This window comes from Mobula birostris, chromosome 5, assembly GCF_030028105.1.
Source record: "Mobula birostris isolate sMobBir1 chromosome 5, sMobBir1.hap1, whole genome shotgun sequence".
Lineage (NCBI taxonomy): Eukaryota > Metazoa > Chordata > Chondrichthyes > Myliobatiformes > Myliobatidae > Mobula > Mobula birostris.
In genome coordinates, this window is record NC_092374.1 from 1,711,520 (window position 1) to 1,735,594 (window position 24,075).

General features: G+C 47.5%; 1 protein-coding gene across 2 annotated transcripts in view; it reads left to right on the forward strand.

Moving 5' to 3' along the window:
* LOC140197165 (S-phase kinase-associated protein 2-like) overlaps window positions 1-23,075 on the forward strand; it is a 34,810-nt gene extending 11,735 nt beyond the window's left edge. For both annotated transcript variants that reach the window (XM_072257036.1, XM_072257037.1), the window contains exons 3-10: window positions 141-258; window positions 15,507-15,650; window positions 16,968-17,102; window positions 17,651-17,749; window positions 18,885-19,012; window positions 22,024-22,075; window positions 22,152-22,259; window positions 22,477-23,075. In XM_072257036.1, the coding sequence (XP_072113137.1) occupies window positions 141-258; window positions 15,507-15,650; window positions 16,968-17,102; window positions 17,651-17,749; window positions 18,885-19,012; window positions 22,024-22,075; window positions 22,152-22,259; window positions 22,477-22,678 (986 nt within the window). In that variant the 3' untranslated portion in view covers window positions 22,679-23,075. The remainder of the gene's footprint in view (window positions 1-140; window positions 259-15,506; window positions 15,651-16,967; window positions 17,103-17,650; window positions 17,750-18,884; window positions 19,013-22,023; window positions 22,076-22,151; window positions 22,260-22,476) is intronic.
* The last annotated feature ends 1,000 nt before the right edge of the window (window positions 23,076-24,075 follow it).

The following is a 24,075-nucleotide window of genomic DNA, read 5'->3' on the forward strand; positions in this document are numbered from 1 at the left end:
TCTCCAGTGCTGCGACCCCTGCTTCCACTCTTGGTAATCCTCTGACTGTTTGGCAGCTCCTGCTTGGATTGCCACGGCGCTGGGACCCCTGCTCCCGGTCTGTAATCTCAGGCTGTCTGCATTGAACTCTCTCCCTGTAGGTGTGAGTCGCTCCTGGGAGGAGTTGCCCGATGAGCTGCTGTTGGTCATTTTTCACTCTCTGTCAATGCCTCAGTTGTTGAAGGTTTCGCAGGTCAGCAGGCGATGGCATCGACTGGCGTGAGTACCAGCTTCTCCTCTCTCAAATTCTCAGTGGTCACAGCTGGGGCACAGACAGCAGAAAGTCCAATGAAGATCGAGGGAGCAGGATTCCCCTGTAGCCGTTCCCCTCAGCAACAGCACCTCACCTTTGGATGCCACTGCAGAGATGATTATCAGGGCACAGCTACAGCAGCCAAGTCAGTGGCTCTGAGGCTCAGCGGGGACGGGCGAAGTTAAGCAGTGCCACAGTGATGGGGGTACAGACCGCACAGTGTGTTGCTGCCTGGGTACCAGGGTCGAGGATGTCTCAGAGTGAATGCAGAACATTCCCAAGGGAGAGGGTGAGCATACAAAGATTGTGGTGCATGTTGGCAATACAAGTAGAAAGTGGGAAGCTGTCATGTGCAGTGAGTATGGGGAGCTCGGCAAGAAGCTAAAAAATAGGACTTCAGAGGTAGTCATTTCTGGATTGCTTCTAGTGCCACATGCTGGTCAGGGCAGGAATAGAAAGATAGAATGAGCAAATATGTAGCTGAGGAGCATGGGCAGGGGACAAGTTTCAGTTTCATAGATCACTGGAACTTCTCCTTGGGCAGGGTGACCTGTATAGTGGGGGGGGGGGGGCAGGTTGTATTTTGACTGCAGGGGAATCAAAATAGGCCAAAATCAGCATGATTTCATGAAGGGAAAATATTGCCTGTTGGAATTCTTTGAGGAAATAACACAAGATAGACAAAGAATCAGTTGATGTTGTGTACTTGGATTTTCAGAAGGCCTTTGACAAGGTTCAGTCCACGAGACTGCTTAACAAGTTAAGAGCCCATGGTATTTATTACAGGAAAGATACCGGCATTGATAGAAGATTGACTGGATGGCAGGAAGCAGCGAGTGGGAATAAAGGGCCTTTTCTAGTTGGCTGCCAGTGACTAATGATGTCTCACAGAAGTCTGTGTTGGGACTGCTTCCTTTTAGGAAGCAGAATTAGGCCATTCAGCCCATTGTGTCTACTCCACCATTTCATCTTGACTGATCCTGGCTCCCATTCAACCACATACACCTGCTCTCTCACAATATCTCTTGTTGCCTTGACCGGTCAGGAATCATATCAACTTCCCCTATGAATACACCCACAGACTTGGACTCCACTCCAGTCTGTGGCAGAGCGTTCCACAGATTCAACACCCTTGGACAAAAAAAAAACTCCCCCTTCTGTGTTGAAAGGTTGCCCCTCAATTTTGACAATATGCTTTCCAGTTCTGTATACCCCCACCAAAGGAAACTTCCACCCTCGCATTCCGTAGGTTTCAATGAAACCTCCCACGTTCTTCTAAATTCCAGTGATAACAGGCCCTAAGCAGCTAAAATGCTTCACGTGTTAACCCCTTCATCCCTGGAATTGTCCTCGTGAACCTCCTCTGGACCATCTCCAATGACTATAGATCTTTTTTGAGATAACGGGCCCGAAACTGTTGAGCATACCCAAGAGTGGCCTGACTGGTGTCTTATAAAGGCTCAGCATTATTTCCTTGTTCTTGTATTCTATTCCCCTTGAAATAAATGCCAATATTGCATTTGCCGCCTTTACCAAAAACTCAACCTATGGACTAACCTGGGTTAGTGCACGAGGACTTCTAGGTTCCTTTGCACCTCTGAAGTTTGAATTTTCTCCCCATTTAAATAATGTTCCTTGTACCAAAATTTCCCAACACTGTATCCATCTGCCACTTTTTTGCCCATACTTCCAATTTGTCCAAGTCCTGCTGCAATCGTATTGCTTCCTCAGCACTACCTACCCCTCTGTCTATCTTTGTGTCATCCGCAAACTTTGCCACAAAGCCATCAATTCCACTATTTCTTCAGCGATTTGAACGGGGCTCGACTGCGCAAGCGTGTGGATGTCAGCCAGTGAGAACAGTGTTCTACGAGTCTGTGGTGGCCAGTGCGATCATGTTTGCTGTTGTGTGCTGGGGCAGCAGGCTGAGGGTAGCAGACACCAACAGAATCAACAAACTCATTCATAAGGCCAGTGATGTTGTGGGGATGGAACTGGACTCTCTGACGGTGGTGTCGGAAAAGAGGATGCTGTCCAAGTTGCATGCCATCTTGGACAATGTCTCCCATCCACTACATAATGTACTGGGTGGGCACAGAAGTACATTCAGCCAGAGACTCATTCCACCGAGATGCAGCACAGAGCGTCATAGGAAGTCATTCCTGCCTGTGGCCATCAAACTTTACAACTCCTCCCTTGGAGGGTCAGACACCCTGAGCCAATAGGCTGGTCCTGGACTTATTTCATAATTTACTGGCATAATTTACATATTACTATTTAACTATTTGTGGTTCTATTACTATTTATTATTTATGGTGCAACTGTAACGAAAACCAATTTCCCCCGGGATCAATAAAGTATGACTATGACTAAGGGTTTAAAAAGAAGACAGATTTATACAGCAGGTGTCAGAGTAGAGGGAGACAGAGTAAGAAGGCTTTGGCTCAACGGGGCTTAGGCGATAAAGGGTCAAGGCAAGGTAGGTTATCTGTGTAGAATACAGACAGAAAGTATGTGTGTGAGGCCAGTGTTCTGTACTGGGTGTCAGATGTGGGAGGTCCGGGAGACTCCCAGCCTCCCGGACGGCCACATCTGCGCCAGGTGCATCGAGCTGCAGCTCCTTAGGGAGCAGGTTAGGGAACTGGAGATGCAGCTCGATGACCATCATCTGGTCAGGGAGAGTGAGAAGTTGATTGAGAAGAGCTACAGGCACATAGGTCCTGGGTGCCCTCCCAAGACTATGGTCAACACGCTCCTAGAAGACAGCGGTACGGCTAATGTAGATGAACTGAACACACTGATGAGGGAGAGGGAGAAATGGAGAGTCCGTCATCGTGCCCGACGCCGGCCCCTTAGGCCTAAGTCGATGTAGTATTAGTAGCTATAGGCAGGTAGTCACTCCGGGGAATGGGGATACAGATAAATGGGTAACAGTCAGGAGAGGGAAGGGCAAGAGGCAGATGCTAGAGAGTACCCCAGTGGATGTCCCTCTTGACAATAAGTACTCAGCTTGAGTACTGTTGGGGGGAACGACCTCCCTGGGGGAAGCAACAGTGGCTGCACCTCTGTCACAGAGTCTGGCCCTGTGGCTCAGAAGGGTAGGGAAAGGAAGAGGATGGCAGCAGTGATAGGGGACTCTATAGTTAGGGGATCAGACAGGCGATTCTGTGGACGCAGGAAAGAAACGCGGATGGTAGTTTGCCTCCCAGATACCAGGGTCTGGGATGTTTCTGATTGCCTCCACAATAGCTTGAAGTGGGAAGGAGAACAGCCAGAGGTCGTGGTACATATTGGTACCAATGACATAGGCAGGAAAAGGGAGGAGGCCCTGAAAGCAGACTACAGGGAGTTCGGAAGGAAGTTGAAGCAGGACTTCAAAGGTAGTAATCTCGGGATTACTGCCTGTGCCACGTGACAGTGAGTATAGGAATAGAATGAGGTGGTGGATAAATGTGTGGCTGAGGGATTGGAGCAAGGGGCAGAGATTCAGATTTCTGGATCATTGGGACCTCTTTTGGGGCAGGTGTGACCTGTACAAAAAGGCTGGGTTGCACTTAAATCCCAGGGAGACCAATATCCTGGCGGGGAGGTTTTCTAAGGCTATTGGGGAGAGCTTAAACTAGAATTGCTGAGGGGTGGGAACTGAACTGAAGTGACGGAGGAAAGGGAGGTTAGCTCACAAATAGAGAAAGCTTGGAGACAGTGCGAAAGGGAGGATAGGCAGGTGATAGAGAAAGGATGTGCTTGGACCGATGGTTTGAGATGTGTCTATTTTAATGCGAGGAGTATTGTGAACAAAGTGGATGAGCTTAGAGCGTGGATCAGCACTTGGAGCTATGATGGGAGACAAAAGAGGTGGTGGCGTGGCACAGTTGATCAGGGATAGTATCATGACTGCAGAAAAGGAGGAAGTCATGAAGGGGTTGTCTACGTATTCTCTATTGGTGGAAGTTAGAAACAGGAAGGAGTCAATAACTCCACTGGGTGTTTTTTATAGAGCACCCAATAGTAACAGGGACATCGAGGAGCAGATAGGGAGACAGATTCTGCAAAGGTGTAATAATAACAGGGTTGTGGTGAGAGATTTTACTTTCCCAAATATTGATTGGCATCTCCCTAGAGTGAGAGGTTTAGATGGAGTGGAGTTTGTTAGGTGTGTTCTGGAAGATTTCTTGACACAATATGTAGATAAGCCTACAAAAGGAGAGGCTGCTCAAGGGAAAAATTGCAGTATGAATTTGATCATATTATGATCACTGTCTCCTAAGGGTTTCTTTGCGTTAAGTAAACAATCTTAAGATAGCCTTTCCCCGAGTATGCTCAAGTACAAGCTGCTATATAAAACCATCTTGTAGGCATTCAACAAATTCCCTCTCTTGTGATCCGCCACCAACGTGATTTTCTCAATCCCCTTGCATATTGAAGTCCCCCATTACAATTGTGTCATTACCCTTATTACATGCCTTTCCAGTTCTCCTTGCAATCTCAACCACATATCTTGGCTACTATTTGGAGGCCTATATATGATTCCTGTAATGGTTTTTTTCACCCTTGCAGTTTCTTAACTCCACTCACAAAGATTCAACATTCTCTGACCTATGTCACCTCTTTCTAAAGATGGAATTCCCTCTCATAACTAATAGAGGCACACCACCACCTATGCCTTCCTACCTGTCCTTTCGATACACAGTATATTCTTTGTTAAGCTCCCAATTATGATCTTCTTTTAACCACGACTCAGTGATGCCCACAACATCATACGACCAAGAGCACCTTCAGTCCTGCATTCTTCACCCTGTCGTTCAATTTAACTCTATGCTCTACTGCATTTGTACACAATCATTGGCTTGACTTTCCTTACATTCATATTACATCACCCACTTGTAAACCTGCTGGCTCATCCTCAGCTCTATCATACTAGTTCCCATCCCCCTGTCACTCCCAATAGCTCTAGTAAACTTGGCTGCAAGAATACTGGTCTTCCTTGGATTCAAGTGCAACCTTTCCCTTTTGTACAGGTCACACCTGCCCTGAAGAGGTCCCAGTGATCCAGAAATATGAATCTCTGCCCCCTGCTCCAATTCTTCAGCTACGCATTTATCCTCCACCTCATTCTATTCTTATCCTCACTGTTGTGTGGCACAGGCAGCAATCCTGAGATTACTACCTTGGAGTGCCTGCTTCTCAGCTGCCCTCCTAACTCCCTGTTTTCTGTTTTCAGGACCTCCTTCCTCTTTCTAACTCTGTCATTGATACCAATATGCAGCACAACTTCTGGCTGCTCACCCTCCCTTTTCAGGATATTGTGAAAAGGGATATTATATGTCAATGATTTGGATGATGGAATTGATGCCTTTGTGGCCAAGTTTGCGCACGATATTAAGATAAGTGGAGTGTCAGGTAGTTTTGAGGAAATAGAGAAGCTACAGAAGATCTTAGAAAGATTGGAGGAGGGGTAGGTAGTGTTGAGGAAACAGGGTATCTTCAGGAGGACTTGGATTTGGGGAATGGGCAAAGTAGTAGCAGATGGAATATAGTGTAGGGAAGTGTATGGTCGTGGACTTTGGCAGAAGGAATAAAGGTGTCTATTTTGTAAATGGGGAGAAAATTCAAAATTCAGAGGTGCAGAGGGACTGTGGGGTCCTTGTGCAGGTCCCTAAAGGTTAACTTGCAGGTTAGAACATCGAAGCATACAGCACAGTAACAGGCCATTTGGCCCACAATGTTTTGCCGAACCAGCTAGAAGCTCAATCAAAAACACCCAAACAGTAATCCCTCCTATCTACACCATGTCCATATCCCTCCATCTTCCCTACCTCCCTGTGCCTATCCAAATGTCTCTTCCACCACATCAGGCAGCTCATTCCAGCATCCACGACTCTTAATAAAAAAACAAAAAAACTTGCCCCTCATGTCCCCCTTGAACCAGCCACCTCTCACCTTTAATACATGCCCTCTGGGGAACGTCCACTCTGTCTACTGTATCTGTGCTCCTCTCTCAGATCTCCCCTCAGCCTCCGATGCTCCAGAGAAAACAACCCAAGTTTATGCAACCTCTCGTGACAGCACTCTAAACCAGGCAGTATTCTAGTAAACCTCTTCCGCACCGTCTCTAAAGCCTCAACATTCTCCCTATAATGGGGTGACCGGAATTGTACGCAATACTCCAGATGTGGCCAAACCAAAGTTTTATAACCTACTGACTTTTAAACTCAATGCCTCGACTAATAAAAGCAAGCATTCTATAAGCCCCCTTAACCACAAAATACTCTGCAGATGCTGGGGTCAAAGCAACACTCACAACAAGCTGGAGGAACTTGGCAGGTCGGGCAGCATCTGTGGATACGATCAGTCAACGTTTCGGGCCACACGTCCCTCCCTACGGATCTCCCACCCGGCACTTATCCCTGCAAGCGTAAGTGCTACACCTGTCCTTACACCTCCTCTCTCACCACCATTCAGGGCCCCAAACAGTCCTTCCAGGTGAGGCAACACTTCACTTCAGTCTGTTGGGGTCATCTATTGCATCCGGTGCTCCCGGTGCGGCCTCTACATCGGTGAAACCTGACGCAGATTGGGGGACCGCTTCATCGAGCACCTCCGCTCCGTCCGCCACAACAGACAGGATCTCCCGGTTGCCACCCACTTCAACTCTGCTTCACATTCCCATTCGGATATGTCCATACATGGCCTCCTCTACTGCCATGATGAGGCTAAACTCAGGTTGGAGGAGCAACACCTCATATACTGTCTGTGTAGTCTCCAGCCCCTTGGTATGAACATAGAATTCTCCAACTTCTGGTAATTCCCTCCCCCTCCCTTCCCCTATCCCTATTTCACTCTGCCCCCTCCCCCAGTGGCCTATCACCTCAAGATCACAAGACAAAGGAGCAGAAGTAGGCCATTCGGCCCATTGAGTCTGCTCTGCAGCTCCCCCATGAGCCAAGCTATTCACCCACCTAGATCCAATTTCCGGCTTTTTCCCCATATCCCTTGATACCCTGACTAATTAGATACCTGTCAATCTCCTCCTTAAACACCCTCAGTGATTGGGCCTCCACAGCTGTATGTGGCAACGAATTCCACAAATCCACGACCCTCTGGCTAAAAAAATTTCTCCTCATTTCTGTTTTAACTGGGTACCCTCTAATTCTAAGACTATGGCCTCTTGTCCTGGACTCACCCACCAAGGAAAACAACCTTTCCACGTCTACTCTGTCCAACCATTTCAACATTCGAAACGTTCCTATGAGATCCCCTCTCATTCTTCTATACTCTAGTGAATACAATCCAAGAGCCGACAAACGCTCCTCATATGTTAGCCCCTGCATTCCAGGAATCATCCTCGTAAATCGTCTCTGAACTCTCTCCAACATCAGTACATCCTTTCTAAGATAGGGGCCCAAAACTGCACACAGTATTCCAAATGAGGTCTCACCAGTGCCCCATAGAGCCTCATCAACACCTCCTTACTCATACACTATTCCTCTTGAAATGAATGCCAACATAGCATTCGCTTTCCTTACCGCGGATCCAACTTGGTGGTTAACCTTTAGGGTATCCTGCACGAGGACCCCCAAGTTCCTTTGCACTTCCGATTTTTGAATTTTCTCCCCATCTAAATAATAATCTGCAGGATTATTTCTTCTTCCAAAATGTACAACCGTACATTTGTCAACGTTGTATCTCATCTGCCATTTCTTTGTCCACTCTCCTAAACTAACTAAGTCTCTCTGCAACCTTTCTGTTTCTTCAACATTTCCTGCTCCTCCACCTATCTTGGTGTCATCCGCAAATTTAGCCACAAAACCATTTAATCCATAATCCAAATCATCGATATACATCGTAAAAAGAAGCGACCCCAACACCGACCCCTGCGGAACACCACTAGTAACTGACAACCAATCAGAATAGGATCCCTTTATTCCCACCTTTGCTTTCTGCCTATCAGCCAATGCTCCACCCATTCCAATATCTTTCCTATAATTCCATGGGCTCTCATCTTATTAAGCAGCCTCATATGCGGCACCTTATCGAAGGCCTTTTGAAAATCCAAATACACAACATCCACAGCCTCTCCCTTGTCAATCTTATTCGAGATTACCTCAAAAAATTCCAATAGCTTGGTGAGACAGGATCTTCCCTTCATGAAACCATGCTGACTTCGGCCTATCTTGTCATGCACCTCGAGGTATTTCATAACCTTGTCCTTGAGGATTGACTCCAATATCTTTCCAACTACCGATGTCAGACTAATAGGTCTGTAATTTTCTTTTTGCTGCCTCCTTCCTTTCTTAAATAACGGAACTACATTTGCGACCTTCCAGTCCTCCGGAACCATGTCAGAGTCTATTGATTCTTGGAAGATCATTTCCAATGCTTCCACAATCTCCAAAGCCGCCTCCTTCAGAACCCTTGCGTGCACCTCATCCAGACCAGGAGACTTATCTATTCTTAGTCCATTTAGCTTCCCAACCACTTTCTCTCTAGTAATCTTGACTGTACCTAATTCTATTCCCTGATACCTCTGGCTATCAGGTATATTGCTCATGTCTTCCACTGTGAAGACTGATGCAAAATACTCATTCAGTTCCTCCGCCATCTCTTTGTTATCCATTATAATTTCTCCAGCATCATTTTCAATCGGTCCCGTATCTACCCTTGTCACTCTTTTACTCTTCATATATTTAAAAAAACTCTTAGCATCCTTTTTTATGTTAATCGCCAACTTCCTTTCGTAATTCATCTTTTCCTTCCTAATGACTTTTTTAGAAACTTACAGAAGGAAACTAAGAGTCTTCCAGTCTTCATTTTTCCCACTAATTTTTGCTTCCTTGTACACCGTTTCTTTTGCTTTTATTTTTGCCTTAACCTCTCTCGTTAGCCACATTTGTGCCATTTTTCCATTCATGATTTTCTTTTTTTCTTGGAATATATTTTTCCTGCATTTTCCTTATTTCTTGTAGGAATTTCATCCAATTCTGCTCTGCCGTCCCTCCAATTAGCTTACTTTTCCAATCGACTTGGGCCAGTTCCTCTCTCATACCACTGTAATTTCCCCTGTTCCAGTGAAATATCGATACACCTGATACCAGCTTCTCCTTTTCAAATTTGAAACTGAACTCAATCATATTCCTCATGGTCCTGCCTCCTTCTACTACCCATTGTGTTTTCCCCTATTCTTTCTTTACCTTTCCTGCCTATCACCTCCCTGCTTCCCCTCCCCCTACCCCTTTATCTTTCCCCTTACTGGTTTTTCACCTGGAACCTACCAGCCTTCTCCTTCCCACCCTCCCCCCACCTTCTTTATAGGGCCTCTGGCCCTTCCCTCTACAGTCCTGATGAAGGGTTCTGGCCCGAAACGATGACTCATCGTTTCCACGGATGCTGCCCGACCTGCTGAGTTCCTCCAGCTTTTTGTGAGTGTAGCCTTAACCACTCACAAGGCTACACTCACAAAAGTGTAGCCACTTTCAGGAAGCTGTGATCTTGGATCCCAAGATCTCTCTGCTCAGCAACACTGTTAAGGACTGTCTCCTTGCATTTGCCCTACTGAGGTGCAACACCTCTCATTGTTCTGGGTTAAACTCCACTTGCAGCTGATCTATATCTATATCCTTTGCTTATCTTCCACACTGTCCACAACTCCAATCTTAGCATCATCCGCAAGTATAATAACCCACCCATCTACATTTCATCCAGGTTATTTATATACATTACAGAGGTCCCATCAACTACTACCCTCTGCTCCTTGTGGAACTCCAATAATTACAGACTTCCAGATCAAACAAGTCCCTTCAGCCACTACAACACACACAAAATGCTGGAGGAATCTATGGAAAAAAGCACAGTCTATGTTTTGGGCCGAGACCCTTCGGCAGGACTGGAGAGAAAACTCTGAGGAGTAGATTTGAGAGGTGGGGGGGGTGGAGAAACACCAGGCGGTGGGTGAAACTTGGAGGGGGAGGGATGAAGCAAAGAGCTAGGAAGTTGATGGAAGAGACAGAAAGCCATGGAAGAAAGAAAAAAGGGTGGGAGGAGCACCAGAGGGAAGTGTTGGGCAAGGAGATATGGTGAGAGAGGTAAAAGGGGATAGGAAATGATAAAGGAGGGAGTTGGCATTACTGGAAGTTTGAGAAATCAATGTTCATGCCAGCAGGTTGGGGGCTACCCAAATGGAATATAAGGTAACACACATCAAAGTTGCTGGTGAACGCAACAGGCCAGGCAGCATCTGTAGGAAGAGGTGCAGTCGACGTTTCAGGCCGAGACCCTTTGTCAGAAACGTCGACTGCACCTCTTCCTACAGATGCTGCCTGGCCTGCTGCGTTCACCAACAACTTTGATGTGTGTTGCTTGAATTTCCAGCATCTGCAGAATTCCTGTTGTTTGGAATATAAGGTGTTCCTCCAACGATGGTGGAGAAGACCATGGATGGACATATCAGAATGGGAAGTGGAGTTAAAATGGGAGATCCCGCTTGTTCTGGCAGGTAGAGCGTAGGTGCTCTGCAAAGCATTCGACCACTACCCTCTGATTTCTCTGCACAAGCCAGTTCTGAATCCACACAGCCAGTTTAGTGGACCCCATGCATCTGGGTTAGTGAAACTTTGTGAAACGCCTTACTAAAATCCATGTAGACATCATCCACTTCCCTACCCTCATCAATTACTGTCGTCAACTTGTCAAAACTCAATCATGTTAGTAAAGCACGACCTGCCATGCTGGCTCTCCCTAATTAAGCAATGGGTTTCCAAATTCTCATGTATCGTATCCCAAAGAATTTTCTCCAACAATTTCCCTATAACTGACATGAGACTTGCCAGTCTATAGTTCCCATGATTTTCCCTTGTTCCCTTCTTAAATAGAGGTACAAGATTAGCCACTCACCAGTCCTCCGGGACCTCGCCTGTGGCTAAAGAGGGCACAAAGACACTGGTCAAGGACCCAGCAATCTCATCTCTTGCCTCCTTCAATAGCCTGGAATAAATCTCGTCAGGCCCTGGGGATTTATCTACCTTAATACTCATTAGGAGGCCCAACACTTCCTCCTCCTTGACCTCTAAATGCCCTAACATATTTATACACACAGCACTGATCTCCTGCTCCTCTATATCTGTTTCCTTGGTAAATACTGGAGCAAAGTACTTATTACCTACCTTGCTTGCATTCTCCACACCAAAGCAAATGTTCCCCCTTTATCCCCGAGGGGTCCCACCCTCTCCCTAATTATCCTTTTACTCTTGATGTATGTATAAAGTACCTTGGGATTAACCTTGATCCTGCTTGCCCAGGACTTTTCATGGCCCCCCCCCGGCTTTCCTAATTCTCTTCTTCAGTTCTTTTCTAGCTTTTTTATACTCAGTTCTTCATTTGATCCTGACTTCAGAAGCTTTACATACTTTTCCATTTTTCCTTGACTAAATTCATCACTTCGAGACATCCAAGGTTCTCCTATCATTCCATCCTTTCCTGTACTCTGTAAGTGATCTTTAAACACTCTCCACATGTCTAATAGACTTGTCAGAGAAGAAGTGCTCCCAATTAATACTCCTTAGTTCCTGCCTAATGCTTTCCTAATTTGCCCTGCTCCAAATTCAAACTTTCCCGCAAGGACCATACGTATCCTTATCTACAACTACCCTGAAAGTTAGGGAGTTGTCACTGTTCACCCACTGAGGGGTCATTATGCAACACCAGGTCCAGTACAGCCCCTCCTCTCATTGGACTATGTACGTATTGATTTAAGAAACCTTCCTGGAAACACAACAAATTCAGACCCAACTAACTCCCTTGCACTGAGGTGGTCCCAGTTTATATTAGGGAAGTTAAAATTTCCCATGACATCAAACCTATTATTTTTACGTGTTTTCTTCATCTGATTACACACCTGTTCCTCAATGTCCTGGTGGCTATTCATCGGTCTGTATTACAATCCTATCAGTGTGATTGCACCCCTCCTATTGCTGAGCATTTCACCCAAAATGGACTCCTTGTCTGACCCCCTCCGTTATCTGTCCTTTCAGTGATCCGCTCACTCCCCTTTTACCACCTCCCCTATCTTTTCTAAAACTGGTAATGACTACAATATCGTAGTTCCATATACTGATCCATGCTCTAAGTTCATCAACCTTACCCATAATACTCCTAGCATTAAAATATAAACACTTCAAGCTATCTGACCCATCACACCCGTTATTTTGCTTTTGCCTTTCAATACTTTCCCTGACATCTTCCTTCAAGTCCGATCCTGACCTGAGGTTCCAATTCCCAGCCCTCTACAAAGTTTGATTCAGTGGTGAGGCTGGCAAATGCATTGTTTGCAATCATTTCGAGAGGGCTCAAATTCAAAAGCAAGGATGTAAGGCCGAGGCTTTATAAGGCATTTGTCAGTGGAGGAGTTCAGGACCAGAAGGGACAGCTTCAGAATCGTGGGACATCTTTAGCTAGAGGATGGTGAATCTCCTTTGCTTCAGACAGCTGTGAAAGCCAAGTCACTGGGTGTATTTAAAGCAGAGGTTGATAGGTTCTTGATTAATCGGCATCAAATGTTATGAGGAGAAGGTAGGAGAACGGGGGGGTTGAGGGGAAATAGAAACATAGAAAATAGGTGCAGGAGTAGGCCATTCGGCCCTTTGAGCCTGCACCGCCATTTATCATGATCATGGCTGATCATCCAACTCACACCCCGCCCCAGCCTTCCCTCCATACCCCCTGATCCCCGTAGCCACAAGGGCCATATCTAACTCCCTCTTAAATATAGCCAATGAACTGGCCTCAACTGTTTCCTGTGGCAGAGAATTCCACAGATTCACCACTCTGTGTGAAGAAGTTTTTCCTAATCTCGGTCCTAAAAGGCTTCCCCTTTATCCTCAAACTGTGACCCCTCGTTCTGGACTTCCCAACATCGGGAACAATCTTCCTGCATCTAGCCTGTCCAATCCCTTTAGGATTTTATACGTTTCAATCAGATCCCCCCTCAATCTTCTAAATTCCAATGAGTACAATCCCAGTTCATCCAATCTTTCTTCATATGAAAGTCCTGCCATCCCAGGAATCAATCTGGTGAATGTTCTTTGTACTCCCTCTATGGCAAGGATGTCTTTCCTCAGATTAGGGGACCAAAACTGCACACAATACTCCAGGTGTGGTCTCACCAAGGCCTTGTACAACTGCAGTAGTACCTCCCTGCTCCTGTACTCGAATCCTCTCGCTATAAATGCCAGCATACCATTCGCCTTTTTCACCGCCTGCTGTACCTGCATGCCCACTTTCAATGACTGGTGTATAATGACACCCAGGTCTCGTTGCACCTCCCCTTTTCCTAATTGGCCACCATTCAGATAATAATCTGTTTTCCTATTTTTGCCACCAAAGTGGATAACTTCACATTTATCCACATTAAATTGCATCTGCCATGAATTTGCCCACTCACCTAACCTATCCAAGTCACTCTGCATCCTCTTAGCATCCTCCTCACAGCTAACACTGCCACCCAGCTTCGTGTCATCCGCAAACTTGGAGATGATGCATTTAATTCCCTCATCCAAGTCATTAATATATATTGTAAACAACTGGGGTCCCAGCACTGAGCCTTGTGGTACCCCACTAGTCACCGCCTGCCATTCTGAAAAGGTCCCGTTTATTCCCACTCTTTGCTTCCTGTCTGCTAACCAATTCTCCATCCACATCAATACCTTACCCCCAATACCGTGTGCTTTAAGTTTGCACACTAATCTCCTGTGTGGGACCTTGTCAAAAGCCTTTTGAAAATCCAAATATACCGCATCCACTGGTTCTCCCCTATCCACTCTACTAGTTACATCCTCAAAGAATTCTATGAGATTCGTCAGACATGATTTTCCTTTCACAAATCCATGCTGACTTTGTCCGATGATTTCACCGCTTTCCAAATGTGCTGTTATCACGTCTTTGATAACTGACTCCAGCAGTTTCCCCACCGCCGACGTTAGGCTAACCGGTCTATAATTCCCCGGTTTCTCTCTCCCTCCTTTTTTTAAAAAGTGGGGTTACATTAGCCACCCTCCAATTCTCAGGAACTAGTCCAGAATCTAACGAGTTTTGAAAAATTATCACTAATGCATCCACTATTTCTTGGGCTACTTCCTTAAGCACTCTGGGATGCAGACCATCTGGCCCTGGGGATTTATCTGCCTTCAATCCCTTCAATTTACCTAACACCACTTCCCTACTAACATGTATTTCGCTCAGTTCCTCCATCTCACTGGACCCTCTGTCCCCTACTATTTCTGGAAGATTATTTATGTCCTCCTTAGTGAAGACAGAACCAAAGTAATTATTCAATTGGTCTGCCATGTCCTTGCTCCCCATAATCAATTCACCTGTTTCTATCTGTAGGGGACCTACATTTGTCTTTACCAGTCTTTTCCTTTTTACATATCTATAAAAGCTTTTACAGTCAGTGGACCAACCATGATAGAATGGTGGAGCTTTCTGCTTCTATGCCTTATGGATTTGGGGTTATATTGAGAATGAGACTGCCAGAAGTGAGTTACAGGCAGGGATATACTTCAAGGGTTTATCACCAAGGGTGGAGATGAACGGATCCCCAGGAGTTATTTATTGAGGTATAGCACAGACTAGGCCCTTCCACCCCTCTGAGTCATGCCACATGTTGGTCAGGATGCAGGTGGCCAAAAACACCCACTTCATTCCTGTTTAACAGTGACTAACCTTGTGCTTATAAACACAAGGAATTCCAGATGTTGCTGGAAATTCAGAGCCACACACTCAAAATGTTGGAGGAACTTGGCAGCATCTGGAGAGGAACATCGTATGAGGTGGCCACCTTAGATCAAGAATGTGGACGTGCTGGCAGGTTCACCTGGACGCACGCTGGGGTGGAGGGAGGAAAGGTTAGATAGGTTGCGTTTGTTCCAGGAAGCCGCGGGGTTATCTTATGGAGGTGTAAAATAAGAGGCTTAGATAGGGGAGATAGAATCTTTTTCCCATGGTTGGGGTGTCAGAAACAAGAGGTGAGAGAGGAGTTTCTGAGGGGTAAGTTCTTTACTCAGAGTAATGCTGGAATCAGGTACAATCACGATGTGGTACAGAAGGTTACAAACACCAGGAGATCCAGTGAGTGGAACAGGATAGGTGCAGAGGGGGCTGAAATTGTGGCTGAGGAGCCTGGTTCTGTGCTGTGGGCTGACCCTGTGTGTCTGTTGGGCAGATTTGACAAGTCCCTGTGGTACAGTGTGGATCTGAGCAAGGCAAGTCTGCCCTCGGGTACTCTGGGCCGAGTGCTGGGGGCCGGAGTGGTGGTCCTCAGGAGTCCTCGCTCCTTCCTGGGAGACCCCATCTTCAAGGATGACAGGTGAGGATCATCTCTGGCTGTTGTATGCAGAGTGCTGGAGGTCAAGGTGGGGTCTGGGAGATTGAGGGTGCTCACGGCCTCTATCAGTAGATCAGGGCTGTTGAAGCAGAGATACAGCATGGTAACACCCTTCTGCCCCAAAGAGCCCGTGCTACTTTTTACACCCATGGGACCAATTAATCTACCAGCACATGTATCTTCAGGGTGTGAGAGGAAACTGGAGAATGGGGAGAAACCTGCCCGGTCACAGGCAGACAGGCAGTGTTGGGGGGTGAACCCTTATCCATGGCTACTGTGACACTCTAACACATTAGTGTAAACCACCTGTCCAAATGGGGAGTATCGAACAGTACGGCTAAGGAATAGGCCCTTTAGCCCACAAAGTTGTACCAAAAGAATGAAAATAATGGTGAGATCTAAATAATTATTAATTAAAGGGGGTGTGTCCACACACCTATCCACCACCCAAGTCCCTGTTCTGGGCTAGTCTATTGGGGGGGGGGGTTGCCCTGCCTGTGACACCTGGGCTGGGGGCAGTGAGTCCTGTCCTGCAATAGGAGTGGAGCCCAGGCTGGGCTGAGCTCACAGTGTTACTCTCTCTGCATTGGGAAACGAGGGGTTACTGTGACCCGGGCTGGGCTCACGGTGTTACTCTCTCTGCATTGGGAAACGAGGGGTTACTGTTGCCCGGGCTGGGCTGGGCTCATGGTGTTAGTCTCTCTGCATTGGGAAACGAGGGGTTACTGTTGCCCGGGCTGGACTGGGCTGGGCTCACGGTGTTACTCTCTCTGCATTGGGAAACGAGGGGTTACTGTTGCCCGGGCTGTGCTGGGCTGGGCTGGGCTGGGCTCATGGTGTTAGTCTCTCTGCATTGGGAAACGAGGGGTTACTGTTGCCCGGGCTGGACTGGGCTGGGCTGGGCTCACGGTGTTACTCTCTCTGCATTGGGAAACGAGGGGTTACTGTTGCCCGGGCTGGGCTGGGCTGGGCTGGGCTCATGGTGTTAGTCTCTCTGCATTGGGAAACGAGGGGTTACTGTTGCCCGGGCTGGACTGGGCTGGGCTGGGCTCACGGTGTTACTCTCTCTGCATTGGGAAACGAGGGGTTACTGTGGCCCGGGCTGGGCTGAGCTGGGCTCACGGTGTTACTCTCTCTGCATTGGGAAATGAGGGGTTACTGTTGCCCGGGCTGGACTGGGCTGGGCTGGGCTGGGCTCACGGTGTTACTCTCTCTGCATTGGAAAATGAGGGGTTACTGTTGCCCGGGCTGGACTGGGCTGGGCTGGGCTGGGCTCACGGTGCTGCTCTTTCCCCGCAGAGTGCTCCCTCTGCAGCAGCTCGACCTGTCTCACTGTGTGACCAGCTCCTCCACCATCTTCCAAATTCTGTGGCGCTGCCACCACCTCCTGGGGCTCAGTCTGGAGGGGCTGTTGCTGTCCGACGATGTCATCAGGTGAGGAGCGAGTGCGGCAAGTGCACAGGGACAGGCAGCACGGTGCAGGGGGTAGGGTCGGGGTGGTCGGTGCAGGGGGTAGGGTCGGGGGTCGTCGGGGTAGGGTCAGGGGTTGTCATCAGTGCAGGGGGTAGGGTCAGGGGTCGTGGTCAGTGCAGGGGGTAGGGTAAGGTCGTGGTCGTCGGAGGGGGTAGGATCGGGGGTCGTGGTCGGTGCAGGGGGTAGGGTTGGGGGTCGTCAGTGGAGGGGGTAGGGTCGGGGGTGGTCGGTGGAGGGGGTAGGATCGGGGGTCGTGGTCGGTGCAGGGGGTAGGGTCGGGGGTCGTGGTCGGCGCAGCGGGTAGGGTTGGGGGTCGTCAGTGGAGGGGTAGGGTCGGGGGTCGTGGTCAGCTCAGGGGGTAGGTTCGGGGGTCGTGGTCGGTGCAGGGGGTAGGGTCGGGGGTCGTGGTCGGCGCAGGGGGTAGGGTTGGGGGTTGTCAGTGGAGGGGTAGGGTCGGGGATTGTGGTCGGTGCTCGGGCTGACCTGCTGCTCACTGTGGTTGTTTGTAGGGCTGTTGGCCACAGTGAGAAACTGCTCCGGCTCAATCTCTCCAGCTGTTCCCAGTTCGGGCCTGACTCCCTCAACCAGATGTTGAACAGCTGTTCCAGGTGAGCGGTAGGGGAGAGGCCTGAAGAACAAAGTTGGAGTGCTATGATGGGACTAACAGGGTACTGTGAAGGGGTTATTGAGAATGCGAGTTGATTTGGTGGGTCAGAGACTGATGCTGCACCCCCACTATTTGAGACTCAGGTTTGATCCAGACCTCAGGTGCTTCTGTGTGTGGACAATAGACAATAGGTGCAGGAGTAGGCCATTCAGCCCTTCGAGCCAGCACCGCCATTCATTGTGATCATGGCTGATCATCCACAATCAATACCCTATTCCTGCCTTCTCCCCATATCCCTTGACTCCGCTATCATTAAGAGCTCTATCTAACTCTTTCTTGAAAGAATCCAGAGAATTGGCCTCCACTGCCTTCTGAGGCAGAACATTCCATAGAACCACAACTCTCTGTGTGAAAAAGTTTTTCCTCAACTCTGTTCTAAATGGTCTACCCCTTATTCTTAAACTGTGGCCTCTGGTTCTGGACTCCCCCAACATCGGGAACATGTTTCCTGGCTCCAGCGTGTCCAATCCCTTAATAATCTTATATGTTTCAATCAGATTCCCTCTCATCCTTCTAAATTCCAGTATATACAACCCCAGTCACTCCAATCTTTCAACATATGACAGTCCCACCATCCTAGGAATTAACCTTGTGAACCTATGCTGCACTCCCTCAATAGCAAGAATGTCCTTCCTCAAATTTGGAGACCAAAACTGTACACAATATTCCAGGTGTGGTCTTACCAGGGCCTTGTACAACTGCAGAAGGACCTCTTTGCTCTTATACTCAATTCCCCTTGTTATGAAGGCCAACATGCCATTAGCTTTCTTCACTGCCTGCTGTACCTGCATGCTTACTTTCAGTGACTGATGAACAGGGACACCTAGATCTCATTGTACTTCCCCTTTTCCTAACTTGACACCATTCAGATAGTAATCTGCCTTGGAGTTTGCACATTCTCCCTGTGACGGTGTGGCTTTTTCCATCAGCTTCGATTCCCCCCACATCCCATAGATGTGGCCCTGTCCTGTGGCAGGTGTTATATTCTGGGGGTGCAGGGGAAGAAGGAATATGGGGCCGGGGTGGGATGGAGTAGGTATGATTGTATCCCCTCACTTTCTGTGCCCTCTCCCCAGGCTGGTTGAGCTGAATGTCTCATGGTGTGAGTTTGGGCTGGAGCATATACAGGTGCTGGTCACACATGTACCCAGCACGGTGACACAGCTTAACATCAGTGGCCACAGGCACTGCCTCCGGAACACTGGTAAGTGACAGCCCCAACTCCGCTGGCGCAGCTCTGCACCACTGTTCAACACACTCAGACCTTTTGGCTCACCATACGTCTGTGCCAATTCCAGGCCAAATTAAACTAATCTGCTTCTGCCTGCATGTAGCCCGTATTCTTCCATCCCCTACCCGTTCATGTCTCTGGTTCAATGGTTGCATCACCCTGGTGTGGAGGGGTCACTGCACAGGATCGGAAAAAGCTGCAGAAAGTTGTAAACTCAGCCAGCTCCATCATGGGCACTAGCCTCCCCAGTTACCAGGACACCTTCAAAAGGTGATGTCTCAGAAAGGCAGCATCCATCATTAAGGACCCCAGCAACAAGGATATGCCCTCTTCTCTTTGCTACCATTGAGGAGGAGGAAGGGAACCAGAAGACACACAGTCAGTCAACATTTCAGAAACAGCTTCTACCCCTTTGGCAATTAGTTTTTGAATGGATAACACTGGACAACAAATTTTTTCAAAAGTGTTGCTTCCTCAGAATTTTTTTTTGTCTATGATAGACTGCTTGAAGATGAACACGAATATAATTTCAGACTACTTCTATCACAGAATTTGGAGAAACAACAAATTAACTTTTATTGAATATAATGTGTTTAATTGCATAATGGTGCTGATGCTTTGCAATAGTTCAACTAAGTTAAAAATATTTTGTTAATGATTTTCATTTGTACTCAATGTCTGAGGCTTCTCGCTTAAGTGTCCAACAATAATTTGCCAGCATTGATGGATTCCAGTTGCCTTGGTATCTTTTCTCCATGACCGCAATGTCTTGGTGAAACCTTTCACCATGCTTGTCACTAACAGCACCAAGATTTGCAGGGAAGTCTAAATGGGAATGCAGAAAATGAATCTTTAGTGAATCACAGGGCTTCCAGGTGAGGCAACACTTCACTTGTGAGTCTGTTGGGGTCATCTATTGCATCCGGTGCAGCCTCCTCTACATCGGTGAAATCTGATGCAGATTGGGGGACTGCTTTGTTGAGCACCTCTGCTCCGTCTGCCACAACAGGCAGGATCTCCCCGTTGCCACCCACTTCAACTCTGCTTCCCATTCCCATTTGGATACGGGGGCCCCCTCCCCCAGCTGCCTATCACCTCCCTCATGGTTCTGCTTCCTTGTACTACCCATTGTGTTTTCCCCTATTGTTTCTTCACCTTTCCTGCCTATCACCTCCCTGCTTCCCCTCCCCCATCCCTTTATCTTTCCCCTTACTGGTTTTTTACCTGGAATCTACCACCTTCTCCTTCCCACCCTCCCCCCCCACCTTCTTAATAGGGCCTCTGCCCCTTCCCTCTTCAGTCCTGACAAAGGGTTCTGGCCCGAAATGTTGACTGATCGTTTCCACAGATGCTGCCCGACCTGCTGAGTTCCTCCAGCGTGTTGTGAGCGAATCTTTAGTGACGTTGCATTTCATGGTTTTATATGCTTGAAGCGTGCTTTCAACCAGCTGCATGTAGTTTGGTGCTCTGTAGGTGCCGAGAAAAGTTTCAACAACTTCGAGTGCCTTCCATGTGATTTTCTCCGGTCCCACTAGAAATTCTTCAAATTGCCTGTCATTGATGACCTGTTTATTTGTGGACCAACAAAAATGCTTTCCTTAATCTTGGCATCAGTTATTCTGGGAAGCATCTGTCTCAAATATCAAAACCCTTTATAGAAATTTCTGTGCCTGGTGATAGCAAATTTCATCCTTACAGTCCTGAACCCAATAATTATTACTAAAACCTGTCCTACCGTGCAGCAGCTGAGCCGCCTGGACAAGATAGGAAACTTTCCAGCTTACATTGTAGGCAACATAATAAATGTAAGTTTATTTAAAAAATGGTGTGTGATAGGGAAATTTCAGGAAATTGAGTATAAGAGCTGGAATGTTATGATGAGGTTGTATAAGGCATTGGTGAGGCCAGATCTGGAGTATTGTGTTCAGTTTTGGTCACCAAATTACAGGAAGGATATAAATAAGGTTGAAAGAGTGCAGAGGAGGTTTACAAGGATGTTGCTGGGACTTGAGAAACTCAGTTACAGAGAAAGGTTGAATAGGTTAGGACTTTATTCCCTGGAGCGTAGAAGAATGAGGGGAGATTTGATAGAGGTATATAAAATTATGATGGGTATAGATAGAGTGAATGCAAGCAGGCTTTTTCCACTGAGGCAAGGGGAGAAAAAAACCAGAGGACGTGGGTTAAGGGTGAGGGGGGAAAAGTTTAAAGGGAACATTAGGGGGGGCTTCTTCACACAGAGTGGTGGGAGTATAGAATGAGCTGCTAGATGAGGTGGTAAATGCGGGTTCTTTTTTAACATTTAAGAATAAATTGGACAGATACATGGATGGGAGGTGTATGGAGGGATATGGTCCGTGTGCAGGTCAGTGGGACTGGGCAGAAAATGGTTCGGCACAGCCAAGAAGGAACAAAGGGCCTGTTTCTGTGCTGTAGTTTCTATGGTTTCATGTGATTTTCATGATCAGTAGCCCAAAATTCTTAAGATACACCTAAAGGAAGCAAAATCTTTGATGTCCAGTGTAATGAATCCATGGACACAATCTCACTTGCTTCCCCCCACCCCTTTTTACACTACATATTGTAATTTATACTTGTTATGTGTTGCAATCTACTGTTGCTGATAAACGAATTTCACAACATAAGCCAGAGATACCAACAGCCCCTTATACGCCCGTATCGTATCTACCACCACTGTCTGTTCCAGGCACCCTCCCACTTTTTGCAATTCTCACCTTAACACTATGTCACCCAATATCTGACTTTTCAAGCTGTCTACTGTGTTTCTGCCTCAGTTTTATAAATTCCCATCAGGTCTCCACTCAGCCTCTCCTTATAGCATATGCCCTCTAATCCAAGGCCAGCTGGACTTCTTTCACACCCTCCACGTTCTTCCTCGAACAGGAAAACCACAACTGTACCGGATTGGGGTGGGGGTGCAAGGTGTGATCTGGCAGCTGCTGACGCCTTTGCTTTGTGCCTAGATGTGGAGGTTCTGTGCCAGCGATGCCCACAGATCACCAACCTGGACATGAGGTGAGTCACTGCTGTTTGCTGCACTTCCTACGTTGCCTTCACCACTTTCAGCATCTAACTGTGCTCTCTCCCTCAGTGACAGCACGATGCTGACGGCTGGATGTTTCCCTGCTCTCTGTCAACTCTCTCACCTCCAGCACCTGGGCCTCAGCAGATGCCATGAGATCCCTCCAGCAGCTCTTGTGTAAGTGTACGGGCCTCTCACTGTCTGTTAGCGGCTCAGCCACACAGCAGCAAAACCCAACACTAAGCTGGGTTCTGTCCTTTAATTTGGTTAGAGGGAGGGGAAAATCGGCCAGGGTTCCGTGCCTGCCAGCTGTGGATCCTGTTTGGAAGGCTGCCAGTAGTTTGGTGCTGTGGAAGTGTTGTCACTTGCTGATTAGTTTGCCTGTTGTGTGCAGGGAGCTGAGGGAGATCATCTCGCTGAAAACGCTGAGTATTTATGGGCTGGTGCGAGACTCCACACTCAACGTGAAGGAGCTGATTCCTCAGATTAAGGTCAACGCCTTTCCTCTGACAAGCATCGCTCGGCCAACTCCAGGTCATGGCAAAAGTCGGACCATCTGGGGCATTACCTGTAGGCTGGAGATGCGCACCCTCTGAGCACTTGGACTATTCTAATACACACTACAGCAGAGATCCCAGGGCCTGTGATTGTTTGTTGGGATGGATGCCTATTGTATGAAAACCGGACAGAATAGAAGGAGCTTGTGTTAACCAGGAATTGGGAAGCAAAGGATTGTACAGGAGCTACTGAGGCAGGCAACAGAAGCTTTTAACAGTGACTACAAGGCACAGGTAGTGTAGGTGCCAAGTTCTGCAAGAAGCCCAACAAACAGGACAAGGTGATAGAGCACACAGCTGTTACTGGAATGGAGTTGGAGAAAAGATCTATCCTGAGCCGTGAATGAACACCGTCAACCCCTCGTGTACAGACTGCATCAGTGGTTACAGTTCCTGTTTCATGTGGTCAATAAATACTTGGAATGTTTGTTTATCTGTGGAAGATATGTGGCACTCACAGTAGTTCTTCCCTCACACGCTGGGAGACCTCAGTGCTGAGGGTGAGTGGGGAGAGGTACGGTGTCAGTGGTCCAGACTGTGGGACATGAAGGTGAACCTGAATTATAGTCATGAGCACTGCAGCACAGAAACAGGCCTTCAGAACATCTAGTCTATGCCCACCTAGTCTTATCCCCCCTCACCTGGACCAAATCCCTCCCAGCAAGGTACCTATCCAAATTTCCCTTTAAAATGTTCACCAGAAACATCCACCAGAATGCTGGCAGCTTATTCGACACTCACCACCCTCTTTACCCATGACTTCTAGTCTCACCCAACCTGAAAAAGCTGCTTACATTTACTGTATCTAGAACCCTTAATGTATTCCTTTATCAAATCTCCCTTCCCTCTTCAATGCTCCAGGGAATAAAGTCCTATAACTCTTTCCCTATAACTCAGACCCAGTAGTATCCTTGTAAATTTTCTCATCCCTATTTCAATCTTATTGACATCTTTCCTGTAAGGAGGTGACCAGAACTTATGTAGCCTCAGTGATGTTTATATAGCTGCATCCCAGACCCTGTACTCATTCCCTGACTGATACAGACAAGTTTGCTAAACAGCTGGTCACCCTGTGTTCCAACTTTGAGATGCACATCCTGTCTACTAGATCTCACCTCACTAGCCAACCCCAGCCCCAGACTATACTGCTGCAATACAGTTCTGCAAATTACTTCCCCTTACTACTAGTCTATAAACCAGTCATGGTCCTCTCTTGCACCTCTATTCTTCCTAACCTAAAACACATTGGGGCCTCTGCTTACTGGGCACCTGTCTCTCCAACACTGCCATATTCTCAATCATTACCCCACTGCTGAACACCATCACAGGCTGGACAGTACTTGCAGCTCTCTGAGCCAGCTTGTTGGAGCAGGAGACAATGCCTGGTTTGCTGGATTGTGTTTGCAGGGAGAGTCGTCTGAAAGCCACAGACCCAA